Below are 19,685 nucleotides of genomic sequence, written 5' to 3' on the forward strand. Positions count from 1 at the left end.
CACCGCGAGATAGCCAGATAGCCAGATAGCCAGCCGCCGGTAGTTGAATATTAGCCAACTAGAACGATATTAGATTTAGCCCAGCGATTTACGTGCGTTATGTTTGAAATTATTTAAAACTCTCAGACATTTCTTCGAGTCTGTTTGTGATCATCGTCTAAAAAATTCTCCATCACAGGCATCGCCTAAAAGGTGTACAGTAAATCCTCGATGATTGTTCGAAGGCTCCTCGTCACTGGGTTTAACACAGTGATAAAGCTGGGAATTCTGACGCCAATGCTGTTTCCTTCAGTCGTATATGGCCGATAGTTTATGCAATATTTAAGATTCAGTGCAGAGGAGTCTTCGAACACTCCTCGAGGATTCACTGTACTTGTACCGTTCGCACTGCTTCCCTCGTCGCACAAACACGTTCATGGATCGTACACCTGTGTAATATCCACCCGAGGCCACGAACGACACACGGTTACCCACTTGTGCACCAAAAGAAGATACTCGTCACTACAGGCACGACGCCATATACATATTATATACCTATGTATGCCTTGACATGACACGCTGTTCGTGCCTTGGAAATGGTCCCCTGGAAAGTCTCTCCATACGTGTCTGTCTCTTTCTGACCCCCCACCCCCTTTATACGAATCAAACACTATGTCTCGGTCACATGGGAGCGAAATCACATCCCATCCACCCAGCCACCACCCTGTTTTAGCCTCTTAGGTCTCTTTCATCGTCGACACACACCACGCGAGTACGCGATTCACCCCGATGTTATGGATTTATGAACACCATTCCTGTCTTGATACTCTTTTTATTTACCTTTTTTTTTTGTCCCCTCTCCAGAAACTTGCGCTATGCCCTCGATCCCCTACGCTTCCGCTTCGCACATGGCTTCGTCAGCGACGCGAGAAGTTGTCCTGTGAATTCAGCGATTTATAGAGGAAAGTGTGTACATGCAAGGTGATCGACGATCGATGAAACGGTCAAAAAATAAGTCTTTGCAATTATTGTAGAATTTTAGGGTGTTAAGAAGAAGAGTGATGTTTTAGAGTGTTTGAAAAAATCGTAGAAATCGGAGGTGGGACACGTATTGTAAATATTTAAGATTTAATAATTTCTATATACAATATACCCAAAAGAAGAATAACTTGTCGCGTCGCAAGAACACAAATACTGTCGCTTCGAGCCGTCCTAGAAGTCGCATGTCTGCATTCCGCTTCTGCATGCCCCGGTGCATCGACAAGACCAAGCTTCCTCGGATATGTAGTCGAGCGTTCGTACTAGAGATCACGGTTTTCAACGTGATTATATTCCCAGCAGTTGGAAAGCACCTTTCGGAGGCAACTGATGTTGCTGGTATGTTTAAACCCTTTCATTGTGAGTTCTGCAATTGTTGAATATTTAATTTTCAAATTTATTTTCATATCTATTTTGTGTGACCATATTTTGTTTTCGAAAATTAGTAACTGTATCCTACGAATTAATAGGAATGAAAAGTGCAGATACGGTGATACACGTAGTATTTAAATACACGTGAAATACGGATCTCTAGTTCGTACCGAACCAAGGACACGCGTAGTGTGTCCGCGATCGTTCCGGAAGTTCGTCGAGTCGCGCACACCCTGGGACAAGTCGCGTGATCCTCGTCGAATCGAATATGCACGCTCGACTCGAGAAACGAGCGGAAGTCACCCCCTGATCCAACACCTCCCCTATTGGTCTTCGAAACTGCAAGGAGCTCGATGACGATTTCTGTTCGCTGAACCGAACTGTCCCCTTGCTGAAATATCACCGTTTCCTATATTTTAGTTCGTCTTTCGAAGCGATTAAAGATTTGTCCTTAGGCCCCCATCTTCCCCTTATCCTTTGCGAATCGGACAAAGCGAGACAATCGTCATGCTCCTTCATTATTCGAGCACGATCCACGAAGAATTCTTTGATTCTTTTTTTTTTTTGTCACCCTTGAACAGCGAACGTTCTTTAATGTTCGTGCAGACAACGGTGCTTGGGTCTATTTGGACCCGCATATTACCCATATATTTTTTCTTAAATATATTTTTGAATACAATTAATCAAGAAGACTTGACATTTTATATGACCCAATAGGAATAACTTAAATTAGGTTTATAAGTTGTTGAATTAGATGGAGCCTTTGAAAATTGGGGTATAAATTGGTCCAGGCAGCGGCTGTTCGAGGGTTAAAAAGTCTTGAAGAGACTATCTAAGCTACCTCTTGAGATGATCGATACCAACGACGTTTGCACGTCTACCATGTGAATTGCATCTACCAGCACTGACACCTCGGTCCGTTACCAATCTATACCTTTTTTCCAGCCTTTTTAATTTAATTAGACTTGGATCGCAGGGTATTCGGGACCATCGACTGGGCTCAATTTAACGATCGATACTAAAGATCAGTTTGTGGCTCTAAGAATTTGTTTTCATGGGTGGTATTCTAGTATAGTGTCACTGATTTGAGATAAATATTTTTCAGTGTTTATTTCGAATTATTAGAAACTGGATTTCATAGGTTGTTAATTATATGGGTGCATTAAGTGTATAATCTAGATAAGTGTAAATGTTCTTTGTTCTGTTCTCATATACGCGTGTACTATTATTCTTATCCTGTATATTAATCAAATGAAATCAACTAAAATCTCAAATAAAGTCACTCCTCTAATAACCTAATTAAGAGACTATAATTAAGAAATTTAGAAAAATCAGAATTGATAATAGTACTGTTGGTTACTAACACCCTGCACAATCTACTGTCATTTTTCTTTTCTGTGTTTCAACAAGTTTTTCATTGAAATCATTCGAAAGCAGTTTCGATCGTCCGCGACCAAAAGTCGAAGGGTCGCTTTCGCCCTGGTCCGAGTCTTTATTGTTCACCTTCTTCTTTCCATTCTTTTCTTCTGTTTCCCAATGGACGAGAACGATCGACGCCCACTTCCCCCCACTCCATTTCTTTCGGTTTCACCTCTCTTTCAAGACTACCTGAATCGAATACGACAATATTTTTGAACGATATTTTAAATCAACACGCTCGGTGCTGCTACAACTCTCTCAGACCTTTTGTTTACATCCCGTTAGTTTACATCGAACATTCGACGCGGTTAGTGTTGTACGTCGTGTGAATTAGCTGGACCTGCGTTATGTAATGGAACTCGCAAAATTCCATTACGACGCTGCTGAATAAATCGATATAGAGTTTTCTGTGTCTTCAGTGTCGGCTTCAGTGTCAACGAATGCATTGAAATACGAAAGAAAATAGTCGGTAGAGTTTGTGAAGTATTTTTGTTAATTATTGTGATATTTTTTGTGACGTGACGCTTTGCCCGGTGGATCGATGTTTTTCGTGATTGTATTTCTACACCAGAGTCCAGCTATTTTACATTTGAAATTCCCAGAACGGTCGTACTCTGTGTCTTTTTGGGAGTCAATCAGAGAGCAGTTGTTTGTCAATTTATAAATTGTCATGTGAGTAGATATATACGGCGATGAAATGATTAAAGAGGACCTTTTTTGTAACGAGAATTATTTTGATCGTGTGAATGTGAATTTCGAAAATTTCGTTCCAATCGAAATGCAAATGAAGCTCATCTCGATGCAAGGTGAGAGAAGCATTGAGTGGGGCTTGCTCGCCATTTTTCATCCCTCGAGTTTTCACAGCGATATCAGAATTTCTGCAATTCACAAACGCGAGAAATCATCCGAGAAGTTTATTATCTCGAAGGACAATATATCCAATAGAAGAAAAATCAAAATAAAATATTACGTATTAGATATTAAAGATTAAATATTGAATATTGAATATTGAATATTGAATATTGAATATTGAATATTGAATATTGAATGTTAAATATTAAGTATTGTATATTATATTATATATTAAAATCTTCAATAGATTTAAGACCAAAATCATCGATTTCCTCTCTGGTTGGCTCTTGAGGGCGCCATAGGGCCCGAACGAACTTTATCTCGCGATCAGTCAGCTACTAATTCAGCGAAAAATCTAAACTAAGCACAAAGAAAAAAAAAAAAACAATATACGTGACGTATGTGTATATGTTGTACAGAGGATAAGAAGGGCGGCGTCGACCGGAGCAGCACGGTCATTGCCAAAGAACCCGAAGGTAAAGAAAAAAAACACCAGCCACATTGTATAAATATCGAGAAAATAGATCGAGAAACGTTCCGACGTTTCTCGTTCGTCGTGTGTAATTTGCAATATGTATATCCTTCGTGTATACGTGTGTATCACTTCGTGTATACAATATTACCGTATTTACAATGTGTGTGTGTGTGTGTATTACGTGTTTAAACGTCTCTCTCTGCCACCACAAACACACGCGCGCGCGCACACACACACACATGCACCCCCGCGATCGGTCAGTTTGGCTTCTCCCGTTCGCCACGTGACGGTACGCACCTGTCTCCCCTCCCTCTTAACCCCACGTGACCGAAAGCCTGTTTCATTGGCTTCCCCCGGGGGAGCTTTACCTTGTTCTTAACGCTATCTGTCACGTGTCCAGTTCCGCAATAGCTAGCTTCGTGTCCCGTTCGATCCAGTGCCATTCTCTGGACGTTTCAACCTGTAATGGACCTCTGGTTCTCACGGATCTACAACGCCAAACGTAATACATTCAACTTGCATACATATACATATATGTAGATTTCTATTCGAACCCGTGTTCCGTTAGAAAAATTTTTACGTTAACTTTTCGAAGTTTTTTTTTGTTTTTTTCCTAAAGCCTTGGACCATTTTCTTTTCATCACCCTGTATAATTGTAACAGATAGTTTGATTATCAAACGATCGACTCGCGAGTATTGGAAAATGGTTGAAATTGTTTCATTTAGAATTTTGGTTCACGATTGTCGAATGGATTTCGTTTGATGACTGATGTGGTGGGTGGTAGAGGTGCATACTTGAATGGGAGAAGCCAATCGCTCGAAGGGGGCTCAGTGACGAGCTTCGAGCCGAGCTTTTGCACCCTGTCTGTTCCAGCTTCCGCTAACACACACTTCGGATTTACCGTCTCTCCAGCCTTCTCTCGTTCCACGAACTAACCGTGGACGTTGCGCGTGTCTCTGCTTTCTCTGATCGGTCCGCAATCAACCGTAGTCCCCGCTACACCCGCCCGAGACCTCGATAAATCAGCCTCAAGATCGATCGACGACGCGTGTGACGTGATTTTTGAGGCTAGAAATGTGATTTTTAAAATTAGCACACACGATTTTTGTCACGTCAACGCACACGTTCTCACGCGTCCACGATCGACTCGAGAAGAAAACACCGAAAGTGATTTCAGGCGAGATGCTTAGTGATTGGCGACTGGTTCTTGGAACGATCTTTTTATTTTTGAGAAATTAAATTGCTTTGGATGTGAGGAATCTGTGACGGAACTTGTACCATTTTGGGGTGTGCTATAACTTTATGTAACACTTGGTACATTAAAAAGTAGTGTAACCCAATAAGATGCTTTAAAGAGGAAAGATTCTATTTCTACTTTCGCTCTTGTCTTTGTGAATCATTTAATATTATTATAAAATGTTATTACCCGCAGTCTATTGATCTCACAATTCCGAAATTGATATCTCAGTTCCGTTTTTTCAGTAACCGGTCGCCAAGAATCTGCTCTCTCGCGTGAAACGGTACTAATGCTACGTATCCACACGAGAGCGTTTATCGAGAGTACTCGATCGAACATGATACCTGAAAGAAACGCTTCTACAACAGTTGCTTCTATTGTCCAGAGCAATGACAAGCAACCCGCGACGCTCCAATCATTTACATGCAATTTTTAAGTTAAACAATTTTAGTAAATGGAATTTCTTAAAGTTTCGGTCGCGGTGGTCTCTAAAGATCGTGGGATTTCCAATTCTGATCTGCTGAAAAAAAAAAAAAAAAACAGGGTTGCTCATCATTGGTCTAGAGTAGAGGAAAACACGTGAAGTCGACTCTCTAAAGGAGACGCAGCATAACATTCTGGAGGTCTGGGTTACCGTAGACTGTTGTAACTCCGTTAGCAGGTTCCTGGTTTGTTTCCCTCGTTTAGCGCCCGATTTAGAATCGAGCGACGAACCGACCGGTTTAGTAGTCGAGTGAATTAGCGGCCATGGAGAAAAACACGTTCTCGACAACAGAACCTATGTTCGGATAACGTAGATTTATGGTCGCAGTACTGGAGCGACGACGAACACAAATGATATTCGTGAATGTTATTGACTAGCTAGACTTACCAATAGAAAATTGATTCTGTGTGACGATATCACGCTGTTTAGAGAATATACATTGTATTACTGATCGTGATGGTCGAACAACCAAATAGGTTTGTGTGTGTGTTTCCTTTAAATCAATCCACCAGACCAGACGAACGACGGCTCCCGATGAAACATCGCGATTAGTCGAAAGCACCTTTGAATAGCTTGGCGACGCTCGCCGATAGGTGAACCCGTCATCCGTAGCTGGTAGATCGTTCGGAGAATACTGGGTGATTCAATATGTCTGTCATGTCACCTTTGGGGGCGTGACCTAACCCCCTTTGGATTGGAAGATCTTTGAACAATTCCATCAACTGATCGATATCAGAGTGTGTGTCTCGTGCAATCTCTGATAGTTGCAAAAGGTTGAGATAAATTTTCGAAAAAGAAGCTTTCACGGGTAATGATTCTTGCATTCGACAGATTGGACATTGTGAATTTGGTTCGAAGACGCTCCTGTTTGTATGCTTCTGGTGTCAATCTCCATAATTGAACGAATCAGATCTTTAAATTGCTTTCAGAAGCTTCTTCAGACCGATTCTCATATGATTGTCTGCATTTCGAACCCTCCCTTAAAATTTGATCACCCTGTACACCGAATAGGTAGACACGTTCGATGCATTGCATTTCTGTGATCCACGTTCTACAACACAGTTCTTCGAGTAGCCGTAGTCAGACTCTCCGTAGCGAATCTTCCGTAGATAAATACCGTCCAAGCATTCTGTAGTCGTCGGTACAACGCAACTGTCAACCACACGGAGAAAGAATTCATCGACGATACCGATAGTCGCCCTTCCAATCGTTTGAATTGTGCCTGGCATATTACCCATAGGTCTTTCAAAATCTACCTTAATAAAGAAAAAAGAAAAAAGAAAAAAGAAAAAAGAAAAAAGAAAAAAAAGTAGTACATGTACAAAGAAATGGCTGTGAGTCACTGTACACATACATCGTAGAACGGAAGGATCACCCAGCGTCCAATATCTCGGTTAACCCTATCCGACGATCCCGTATAATGACCAAAAAATCTCAGGTGCTGCTACTATCTAGTTGGTCACATTCGTATAGAATGTTACATCAATTACATGTACGTGAGGTTAGTATTCCTTTTTGTTGTCTTGAATTAATGCGTACTAATATTAAAGGAAATTAATTTTGTATCGCATAGATTGAAATACGAAAAAAAAAAAGTGAAATGCTTATCTCTCGGGTGTAAAATTATGTTAATTCTGCAACTTTTCAAAATGCTGTCATTATCGTTGCACAGAGACATCTTCCTGTTACATATGTAATATACCACGCAAAAAGACCACACACCTAACATAACTATAAAAAAAAAAAAATTAATTTACCAATTATCTGGTCACAGATTGCACCGACGAACTTGATTGTGGAACCATCTACAACTTTCTGATCGTTAAATGAACAGGCGAAATCTTAAGTCGGATAGGGCTGATCTCGATCGATCGCTTTTTCTCCCTTCCATCGCTCCCATCCAAGCCGCTATTATCTTCCTCCATCTACAAACGATTTAGTGAATCCCCCGTTGAACGGTGGTCCACTTGGCACCGGTTATTAGCTAGAAACGATATATCGCATGGAGAGAGAACGCGTCTCAGGTGAGGAGAGGTTGGCATCGCCCCGGGCGCTACCTAGACCCGAAGCGGAGAACCGAACGGAGGTGGTGTATTCATCAGCGGAGAGGAGATGCGCGCCGATGGCCCAAACCGTCAACGGAAATACCGCTTCTTGGCCCCGCTTGAAAATAGGATCGGCGAGGACGCCAGTTCGCGTTGAGCGGGCCGCGGACGGAGAACCCGCTTCGGTATATCCCTCTCGATTGTTTCCCTTTCGTTTTCCGGGAGCAAAAAGAAAAAAAGAGGAGATTTCAAGGAGGTGTGGATCCCCTACAAACACACACACACACGCGCGCACACGTACACAGAGAGAGAGAGAAACACTATTTAAACCGTGAAAAAATTGTCTATCTCCGTCTTCTCACCGATTGCTCTCTCTCTCTCTCTCTCTCTCTCTCTCTCTCTCTTTTATTTTTTCTCTATCTTTGTCCCTTTTCTTTTCATCGTTCTTCGCTTCCCGTTCTCTCTTTTGTCGCCGTGTGTTCCACCCCCACCCGGCGAAGCGAGGGAAAGGAGCGAGCGGACGTCGAGCGGAACCGATTCCGACAGACGCGAATCGGAGGGAAAAGCGATCGAAGTCGTTGAAGTCTGCCTCGATATGTCGGCTACAGCCGGCTTGCCTGGCTCCTCGAAGCAACCAGATAATTACGGTGAGCGAGCCCTCGCGATCGGGAAGAATTTTTTCGTCGATCGGTAGTTCGATCGTCGATGTATCGGTAGGTTTGGTCGTAAGATTCACGACCCTGTTCAGTGATCGAGGAGTGAAAACGAGGGGGGGGGGGGATTATTCTGATTGTGTTAAGAGTTAAGAGTACACTACTGGCCAAAAGCAGAGTTGGGCAAAATGTAATCTAATTACAAAATCTAATTTACAATTACATATATGTATACATGTATATTTTATATTACATTATATTGTCATTATAATTGTCTTTATAATTACATTGTAATTCAGATTTTGTAATTAGATTAAATTTTGCCCAACTCTGACCAAAAGTATAGGATCAAGTCTGATAATCAAGGAAAGAGAAAAATATTATTCTACAAAAGATTTGATAATAGTAATATGCCATTGGATATTATTTGTACCAATTTTTGGTAACTTTCATTATATCGTAACAGAATAATGAGTTACTGTTCCATCAGTCGTGAACTCTAGTCCCCATACTTTTAGCCAGAAGTTCATAGATTACCTTGCTGTTCATGTGAATCGACCTTCTTCTGTTTTCTCGTTAAAACAGTATAATCTACGTTCGTTCCTGAAATTTCCAAGTGGGAATATTCGTAGTCTATACCCGAAAGCATAAAACTTTTGTTTATACGTGCACGATAAGACTATAGCCCCGGTTATGTTTAACACAGGGCAGGCACGCGAGCATGAATCATTCGACTCAATTTATGTTTGTGGCTGAGCTCACGGTCCCTCTGTCCGGTGAATGGAGAGCCAGTTGAACGTCGTAAGCATTACGAATTCATTACTTCTTGTCTGATTATAGCCTGTCTATCTATGTATACTTTAACGACACGGCACATTTCCGTTCGACTATGCGAAAATGATCTCTAGACTTTCAAGAAGAGCATTTCATTCAATGTTTCCGATTAATTTCCTTGATAACATTCAACTGCAAACAATCGTACAATTACCCTTGTGTGTGTCGAGAGTCATTCGAACGTGTGTATTATTGCTACTTAATTTCGATTATTCAGAAAATTCCATTGAAGGTAAAAGAATACAAACCCAATGAAGTTCAGAACCGTCTCCTAAGAAATGCTGTCAATAATAAATGCTTCATTAATAGCTAAATCTAGCTGAATCCCCGTGACTTTTACTTAAAAAAGAACTTGCACATTTAACTATTTATCCCGTTTGTAATATTAATGTTCTATCACTGTGTCAATTTGACACCGTGGGACAACTGAAATTTAGAAAATGAGAGACGGATGAGTGTTGGAGAAAAAGTGGCTTCAATGGAAATGAATCTGACCTGTTGCCTTGAAGAATTCCAAAGGAAATGGCTTTTCACAGAGATACTTCTTTTTCTATTTCTCCCGTACAACAGACTCTAGAATATACTGCTATAGCCTACTTTTGATCATCGTTCCACTCTCTATCTTCGCAAACAAAAGGAAACCAGTCCCATTCAAGGTATACACTGAACCTTCATTTTCACTCCTCGATCTCTCAGTCCCCACGCGAATAAAACTTGGCAACAGTTCTTCATCAACTTCCAGAACGCCAAAGATTGTCCCAACTAGTCGTGTCTACCGTCCACGAAAACTCGTCGCTGCATCGAGAATCGATATGTAGATTCCATTTCGAACAATTCACGCGCTTGACATTTCTATGTAGGTTAACTTCGTCTGGCATCCGATCCACCGTGTGACGTTTCGTTTCCGCGTCTCTTCGCAGGGACTTCCGGTTTCGGAATATGGAAATTCGTGAACCGATATATCGATATATTTTCATATATCTTCACTCTAGAGTCTCTACACACGACGTGGTTGGGTCAGGATCGCGGGCCAACGATCTATTTCGGGATCGTAACCGTGTCTATGTCGACGTGAATCTATCGGGTGCGCGTAACTATTCTCGAAAGGTTGACCAACGCGAACATTTCCGCTTCTGCCCGCGCCGGTTCGCGTGTCGTCGTCGTCGTCGTCGTCGTCGTCGTCGTCGTCGTCGTCGTCGTCGTCGTCGTCGTCGTTTCAACGCTTGGACCGTATCCCGATAACCTCTCGTGCTCGGATGAGGCTGAAGAGAAAGACGACGCTGCCCGCCTTGTGCAAACGGACCCCCTAAAGCTTCGAGCGTCTTAAAGGCCGTGGGACGAATGTATTAAGTCAAGTAGAGGGAAGAAAAAGTTGCAAAGAAGAGGATCACAAGTGAAGTACCGGAAATATTATAAACATTGTGAATGTGTATAATTCTGAATTTTGAATCGAAGCTCGCGATGTTTTATGCCGATCGGCCAATGGAACGAGATACACCGCTGGATTTTTTGGACGATAGTTATCCTCGATTGACTTGACACATTCGTTTCCGTGATCTCTCTTGTGCTGGATGGTTGTGTGTCAGTGAGAATCTGTAGACTGATCGAAACAGGGTTCATGAGAACCGTTGATGTCCACAGCCGATGTTCTGTTAGAAGCCTTTTAACGTGACCTGGCTTGCTCGATTTGATCCGAATGTTGGACGAGCTTCGTTGCAGTTGGATTTCTGTGTCTTTTAATCGAATGGAATTTGATGTTGTTCATCCCTGATTGTCGATTTTTAATATTTCCTAACAGCCAGTTCTAATAGTTGTTCAATATTTGTTCAGTGAAGTTTTGCACCCTGTTGTATGAAATCCTCCTTTCGACAATTCTAGGCTGTCAACGTGAGATTTAATAACGATAGGCCCGATCATGACTTGGTCTAGCTCCCTGTCCAGTAAACTCTATCGATCCTTCGAAGACGCTTCGATACCTTTTAACGGTGGGATTAATCTCGATAGGTCTGAATCACGACTTGGTCTAGCTAACCAACAATGTGTTGTGTATCAACTGCTTTTGCATCGTCCCCTTACAATCCTCCGGAAAGCTGTATCATGGTCTTGCACTCCAATTAACGAGTCTGACTAACATACCCGCTCAAAAGATTCGAAGTTGCTAATAACAATAAAATTAATTTCGACTGGCCCAAATCAGCTGATCAGCAAGGTTCCACCGACCGTATTGCCTTAGAGCATTATCATCCGACGATCCTTTAAAGGCTACACAAAGATCCCGATTAATGAGTCTGACTAACAACCCCCCTCCACGTAGGAAAAGTCGATGTCGCTTAACCAGTCGAATTAATCCCGATGGACCCGAATTACGACACGGTCTAGCTGATCAGTGAGAGGGTGTTCTGTGGCCTCTGTTGCGTTTTGGAGCCTCGTATCGTGGACACGAGATATCCCCTTCGCTGACACTGTCTAATCGGTGCATTCGAAATCTTCGAGAAAGGCCCCGCCTCCCAGGGCACACCTCCGAACAGCCCCGCAGCTATCTCCGCGTTCGCCAGGGTAGTCGGGGCGGCGAGCCAGACGAGCAAGCAACCCCAGAACCAGATTCAGGGGAACAACCCCCTTGGGATAGCCGCGGTTCTCCTACAGGGAGCGCAAGGTAAATCGAGGGCCGTTGATGAGAGTTTCGGCTGGGAAACGGAAGCACGGTTGTGCAATCTCGGGATCGATCTGCTACCTACCGCGTTCCATCGAATCTATTAGATGTACAAATTAATTCTTGACCTTCTGTTTTCATAGATTTGTCGTTTGTTTATGAAGAAACACCAAACTACAATCTAGTCTTGAAAATATTGTCGATCACCTTCTGCACACATTTTACGTCATTTCGCGGGCATTTTGGCGAATCCCCTCACGAAAACGTGATTGCGGTAACTGTTTTTCGTTTTTGTAACCGCCAATAGGCCGTTTCTTTTCAGTATGTCCAGTTTTTGAAATTCTCAACTTTGGAGCTGTTTTCTGCTTTTACAGTAATAGTTCGCTTCGGTTTCTTTTGACACGAAATAATTCTCTGTACTATTCTACATATTGTAGTAGCGGGAAATGGCGAATTTTTGATTAACAGGTTAATTACTACGATCCAATTGTGAGGTTCCATGGGAATTTATACTTTCACGGAATTATTTATGAAGGTGAAAGTTCACTAAATATCGAATTTCCTGGGAGTCAATAAACGATGCAATGGACTGGATTATTACCGGTGTCCGGTAATTACGAGATAATTATCGTTCTTGCACACCGTTCTTTCGACTCTCAGCTGAAGCATCATTGCCGCGACGTTTTTTGTCACTTCCGTCTACGCCAGCCTCGAATACATCGATTCTTCTTGGGTTGTATGCCCATCACAGGGCTCTGTATTCACGGACCAACATCAAAATCGATGTTTCAGATTAACACAAACTTTATTCACCCGAAAATTGATAGAACTTTTCGTCAAATCGCAAGAATAATAGTACAAAAAATGTACCCTTATCGCGTAGATGAAATTAGAGGTATCCGAGGAAACTCAACAGAAGAAACAAGAGTAGAATAATACAACAAAGGGAGATGTTATCTTTAACACGTTGACTGCTACAGTGGAAAAGACCGTACGTAGCCAGACACGCTTCGTTTCGTTTCGTTTTTTTAAGTCATAAATCGTCGAAAATATATGCGTTTGCACTGCGATATTAATTTTACGCAAAATTTTCTAACGATCAAAGTGTTAAAATACGCTAGAATCAGCGACACAGCGGCGTGTCAGAATTTCGAGAAAAAAAAACGATCTACGAAGCCTGTCCTTCCCATCGAGAAGCTCGAATGAACGAAGGAACCCTTGTGTAGCTCGTAAAACCGAACGGTGGGTCAGGACTGGAAAACCGGCGAAAACAACAACAGAGTCGATCGAGGATCGACACGGAAAAATGACGACTGGTCGCGACGACACTCGTTTTCTCTGTTTCTCGAAACTGGAGAACGTCGAAACAACGGAGAGCGGAGAATAATTGGAGCGTCCTCGTCGTCGGGAGATATTACGGTCCGTTTTCCCGTCCTATTTTTCTTCTTCTTTTTATCGGTCCTGTCCGCAGTTAAAAGTTTACGAGCGGTCCCTGGACGCATCGCCGCGATATTGCGGGTCGTTACCGGATACTACGCGCCAGTTCAGCGAGACGTAAGCACGAAATAATTCTGGACCCCAGAACCAGAGTATATTAAGTCACATTTATCAAACTTTCGAGGAGAGCAAATCAAAGGTGTAAAAACCTTGATATTTCGATGAATTTTTCCGATTGAACGGGAAACAATGTAAAATGTAATTTTTCAAAAAATGTCGACTTAACAGTAAATCTGGCTTTGGGGTTCAGACACAAGGGTTGAAATACGAACCGCAAGAAGGACTGGGTCGCCCTCGATCAGGGTCGTTTGTGCAGATGAATTTCTAGAAATGTTGAATCGAATTATTCGAACACGTGTATGATATTGATGATCGACGTGATTCTCGAATCGGGAATCGTTCGCGAGATGAATCATTCTCGAGGGTTGACCCGAGTTATTCCGAACATGTGAATAGCGACACGTGATTCTCTCTAGTCCGAATCGTCTGAACTACAGTCGACTAGAAGTAGTGTCCTAGAAACCCCCTCGTTGCTTCTACACGAACAATTTTGTTTAAGCAGAAAACCGGAAGAGAGGAAATCGGTGAGTCTGATTTTTAGAGTCGAAGCATGACTTGGATTTTTTTTCTTTCTCCCCACGGTGTATACACCATAGCACGGACAGAAAAGTTACTAGTTTTTTTATTTGGAATATTTTCTTATCGTAATTACTTTATCGTCAGCTTGAAACATTAATATGAGTTTAATACATATGTATGATTATGAAAATGGTCAAAGAGAAAAAATGTAAAAAAAATCGAACGTATCGCTTGTTTGGTATTACATCGATATATTGTAATAGAGAATTGAAAGCTGTACAAAACATGGTATATTAAAGTTTTAAGTTGCTGTTAGGAAACGATATTGGGTTGAACGGAAGGTGCCTGCATTTTATTTGATATAAATTCCAATGTATCGTTTTTACAGAACCGTGATTTATTTAAGCAATGACGTGATATCCGTTAGTCTCTGTTACTCTTGCCCATACTTTTTCTGGTACAGAATGATTTCACCCAGAGACGCACAAACTTTCCGTTGAACCCGATAAAAAGAAAAAGAAAATCGGAAAAGTGGTAAGTTTTTTGTCCATTACTATTTATGTATATGTACACCGGTCACAAACAGTCGTTCACTTTTGCAAAACGATCTCGCCACACGCTTGCGCGAACTTAGATCACCATGCTTGTGCTCCTCCCCCACTCTGTCGTTCGTCATTTTGACGCACTTATATGTATGCATATAGTTATTTCACCCAATGGACAGTCCCCTACACCCCTACCTGGCCGAGATTCGGATTTGGATTGCTTATCTAGTACTGTCTGATCTATAGATTCATCGATCTATGCGTTACAACAGGATTTTACTATGTATACGATCTATGCTGCACTCGTTCGTTCTCTCGCGAACGAGCGAAACGCCTTTGCACTTTGCCGATTTGCTTTCGATGACTCGTTTTTTTTCTTTCTATTTCTTTTTCTTTTGTTTACTGTTTTCTTTGGGTTTTTTATTCGTTAGATACTGAACCGCAGCACTCTCGTACTAACCGTTATTTAAACAAACGGAACGATTTATAAATTTGTATATTTTCCAAAGTTTGTCATGTTTATCGATCGGATAGAAATCGATATACAAAATAGATGTAAGACAGACACAGAGAGAGAGAGAGACAAGTATGTATTTTGTCTTACGTCCACTTGATCGGTGCTTTGATCCAGTCAGAATAGTTCTTCCATTTCAATAGAATACTATCTCGAGATCCAAGGATAAACATTCGAACGTCCCGAAGCTATCCACCGAATCGATCCTTTTTCGATAAATAGTTCGAAATCGGCCGCGATGTTACAAGGGTGCAGGACGGTTTTGAAAAAGAGAAAAACATGGCGGTCGGTAAAATAGAACCACAAGAGAGAGACCGGGTGGAAGCTGTTCTCGGACTGGCTGACAGTAGCTCGTCTTTTGGTTGGTTGGTTGCATGACTAGCTGGCAGCGCAGGGAGCGGTAGCAGCAGCGGTAGCAGCAGCAACAGCCAGAACAGCCAGACAGGCGCCTCGCCGTCCTCGCCGGCGGCGGTCTACATCGGCAACAACATCGCGACGACGCCGACGGCATCGTCGCGACGCCACGACTCCGCGAGCAACGGTCTGTATGAACACCTGTAATTCTCTTCTATCCCCACCTCTTGATCCTTTACCGACAAATCGGCTGACACACCTGGGAGGTACCTACATTCAATTCTATCGTCTCTTTGTGTCTGCATGATCCTTCTTGTTTTTTTTATATATACATATATTATTCCTTCTTTCGACACCTGCCGATGGCAAATTGATTCTATTCGATACGTTGAACGGGGAATATGGGATTTGAATCACTCAGAAGCCAACCTTATCAAGTGGAACATCAAAATAGAATGTAAATGTAATTATTAGACGGAAGTTAGATTTAAATTCAGAATTTCAGAATACGAATATCCGAAAATTAATATAGGACAGAATTTTGAACTTTTTACTAAAGGTTGTTCTACGTTCGGAATAACATCGATATTAAACTTAAAATCTTGTCTTTGTTACATTTTCGTAATTAAATAACGCGATGCTGTGAATGCATAACCATTTGCAATCTAGTAATTATAAATGTGATAATACGATGTGAAAATTTGTGAAATGTGGATATACAAAGTGATTCTGTATAATTTTACTTTGTCTCTACGTTTTCGTGAACATTCTAAAGTAGAATGGTTATCGTGTCGTCGATTTTTCATCTGTTTTTTGTATTTCACGTTATTGATCAGATTGACTTTTGAGTGGCTCACGCGTAGAATTTCCGATCGTTTCTCCGTCGAGTGTTGCTGGTCCGTGGTCAATGAAATTGGATCGCTTGTGTAATATCGGAAAACCTGAATTCGTCCGATGGAATCGTTTTCTGCATTTTTCCATTGGTATTAAAATCGCGAAACGGGGAAATACCGTTTCACGTAGAACAATTTTGTTGAAACTGCGAATCTAAAGAGTGCAGAATGGATTCTACAGAATGGAGTACATACTTGATTTGCTATTTAAATTCAGATCAATTATTAGAAAAATTATCAACAATGAATGTATCAAAAAAATTTCCACCGATTAACGATTCCATTTATCGAAGCACGCCTTGACCCCACCATTTCCAATTACTACCAATCTCGATCTACCAAAAATCTCTTAAAAATTCAATTCCCATCTCGAATTAAAAGACCTTCGAAGGCCTCTTTGGAAAATCGTTCGATTCCATACTTTCGATCCACAGACTTCTATACAAGAAATTCTATTATTTATTTTATGTTATTTCCATAGAAGTTTGTGGTTTGATCGTATTCCAATTTATCGGTTAAACGATCTCCAGTATCTTCTTCTTGTCCCCCTGTCCAATTCGAAACGATGATGGCTCGCCACCGTTTCTTCTACTTTCTTTCTTTCTCACGCCGCGTCTCTCGATGACCGTTCCTCTGTGTGTGTGTTCTCTGCATGTTCCACGGTTGCACGCAACGCGTCGCTGGCATGGTCGCGTCGATATCTCAATTTGCATGCGCCCTGGCAAAAACCGAACGAACCTATTCAGAACCGGAAGTTCGACGGATCGGAGACGGTGTCGGTGGACGTGGTGGTGGTGGTGGTGGTGGTGGATACATGCAGCTTGGCCCGGCCGAGGTCTGCGAGCCAGAAGACGGTAAGAGGAGCACCAGCGACGGTAAGGTGGCAGGGAACGGGAAAAATACGGGCCAGAAAGACGAGAACGCATGCTGGCGGCTTAGACGGTGTTGCTTGTCGTGAAAAGTTTTTACCGGCCCGGGAATCGTGGCGCTCGAGGACCCTCGAACTCCATAATACGCGATCGATCGATCACGAGATCCGTATTGTATATGTATACATATATGTATACGGATATGTTTACAGGTTATCCCATTTAAATCGATCCCCTCGAATATCTCTGAAATTATTTGTGACAAGTACCGGATAGTGTTTCAAGTATAAGTTGAATGGTATCGAGGGGTACATAAATTCATGTCAATAGTTTTGTCGGACATATGAAGGTCAACTTTATTTTTTTAAATGGAACCTAATTCCTTTAATGGAAAATAAAAAATTTTATTCGATACACTTTCCGGTATCACAAATAACTTCAGAGATATTCGAGGAGATCGATTTGAACGGGAAACCTTGTATACATATACAATAATAGTTTCGACCCTTCGTGGGATTCTTAGTCTTCGCTACGCTGTTCGTCACTGCACAGTTGTAAGGATAGTTAACCCTCGAATAGTAACTTGGGTTTTAATCATTTCGATGTTTATGTCGAGTATACTCGTCGTAGCTTAACAAATAATTAAGCAAACAAGTGCACGTTTTCAACATGAAATAAAACACTTAAAGGGTTAAGATTGTACTTAAGGGGTAAGATGGGGTAGAATCCGACCCGAGCTCTTTTTTACTATTTTCAGACAGTTGAAAAAAAGTTATTATCTTGAACTTGTATTTTTGTTTATTCGTATAATAAGGAATAATGATTGAGTTATATATATATATATATATATATATATATATATATATATATATATATATATACATATATAACGTATAATAATATAAGTATTAAATATTTACTAGATAATGAAAAATATTTTAACACGAAAATATAAAAAATAAAAAATAGAGTCTACTGGACAGCACAAGCGGAACTATAACATGGGTCGGATACGACCCGAACCTTACGATTAGAGGGTTAAGAGATGATATTATTATTTTAGAAATACTTTTAACAACAAACACGAGAGAATAGAATTTAGACTAGAATAATTGATCTGCACGTAATAATATATTTTTACTTTATACATACTGATCTTGATCTTAAGACGGAGATACAGTTGATTCAGAGGATTTCGATGTTCGTCGAACGCCACGAAGAAGTCTCTCCCTGTACGGAGACGGTACACCCTCGGGTGTCGCCATTTTTTTAGGGTATCCGGTGCTCTCGAATTCACCATTTGTGATCACTGGTAATTTTATTGTAATTGGTAGACGCTACGCTGTTGGCTTCGCGATACGACAACCTCACCGAACGATCTAATTATTACGAATATCTTCGATTCGTTATTTTAACCATTCTTCTGATTATGAAAACCATTTTTCAGGTATACATATATGTATATGTATATGTATATGTATACATATATTCGGTTTGGTACCGAACGTATTAATTTGAATAGACAGAATGGTTTTGGATTTTTATAACAAACTATTATAGATTCTAAGTTAATCACCTTTAGCTGGTTCGATTAGGTCGTCGTATCGCGGTTCTTTCGTGGCAAGTAGTAACGATTTTGTATTCGTGAGACGTCGAGCCGTAAGTAGTAAGTATCGATCTTGACCGGACAGGGGAGTCAGCCAGACACACGGTTAGACTTGGAACGCCTGTATCTTCTTTAGCGATCTCAGGACTCTCGCACGAACTTTATTTCTTCGTTTTTCGTTTTGTTGTTATTTTTTTGTTTAAGAAACACCGTGGTGCCACACTAGCGTGCGTGGCGACACGCACAATGAAGGGAACATTTGTGAAACACTTGACGAGAGAGTGGTCTCTGTGTGTCCCTATTGTCTCTCCCGCATTGTGTATCGCAGAGTTTAGCCTGTGCAGGCTGGCCACCGTAAAGTATCACTTTCCAGGACGAAATTGTACCCCGAGATTCTATGAAACCTAATATGTATTACATTCATCTGTCGGGTACGAAAAGTTTTTTACAGAAAAATTGGTACCTTCGAATTGGGATCGAACAATCGTCCAAAATTATATTATCGAATCTCGGCTAAAGATTTTAAAATGACGTAGGACTACGTTATCAGGTAGGAATGTGTTAATATCCTATGCACGACCGTATGATCGACAAGGATCCCAGAAATGGTACTTGCACGATGGCCAGCGCGCGAGCGTCGCGTAGGAACATTGATTAGGCACCTCGTCCACGTTGAACGCTACAATAATCCACGTGTAAAATCCATTGTGTAGGCGCAAATTGTGAACGTACCGAATAAAACTTGTGAAATCCAATACCGTTGTGTTGTGTGAACCAGAAAACGGG

General features: G+C 41.4%; 1 protein-coding gene across 8 annotated transcripts in view; it reads left to right on the forward strand.

Moving 5' to 3' along the window:
- The window catches only part of LOC107187282 (calcium/calmodulin-dependent protein kinase type II alpha chain), a 100,263-nt gene that overhangs the window by 73,648 nt on the left and 6,930 nt on the right, over positions 1 to 19,685 (forward strand). For 3 of the 8 annotated variants that reach the window (XM_015575319.1, XM_015575322.1, XM_015575321.1), the window contains exons 12-13: positions 4,080 to 4,136; positions 15,560 to 15,718. In XM_015575319.1, coding sequence (XP_015430805.1) covers positions 4,080 to 4,136; positions 15,560 to 15,718 — 216 coding nt within the window. Of the gene's footprint in view, positions 1 to 4,079; positions 4,137 to 11,281; positions 11,330 to 11,416; positions 11,431 to 11,886; positions 12,046 to 15,559; positions 15,719 to 19,179; positions 19,184 to 19,685 lie in introns of all 8 variants that reach the window. The other 5 variants (XM_015575323.1, XM_015575324.1, XM_015575325.1 and 2 more) reach the window with 3 other exon arrangements.

This window comes from Dufourea novaeangliae, unplaced genomic scaffold (genome assembly GCF_001272555.1).
Source record: "Dufourea novaeangliae isolate 0120121106 unplaced genomic scaffold, ASM127255v1 scaffold99, whole genome shotgun sequence".
NCBI classification, from domain to species: domain Eukaryota; kingdom Metazoa; phylum Arthropoda; class Insecta; order Hymenoptera; family Halictidae; genus Dufourea; species Dufourea novaeangliae.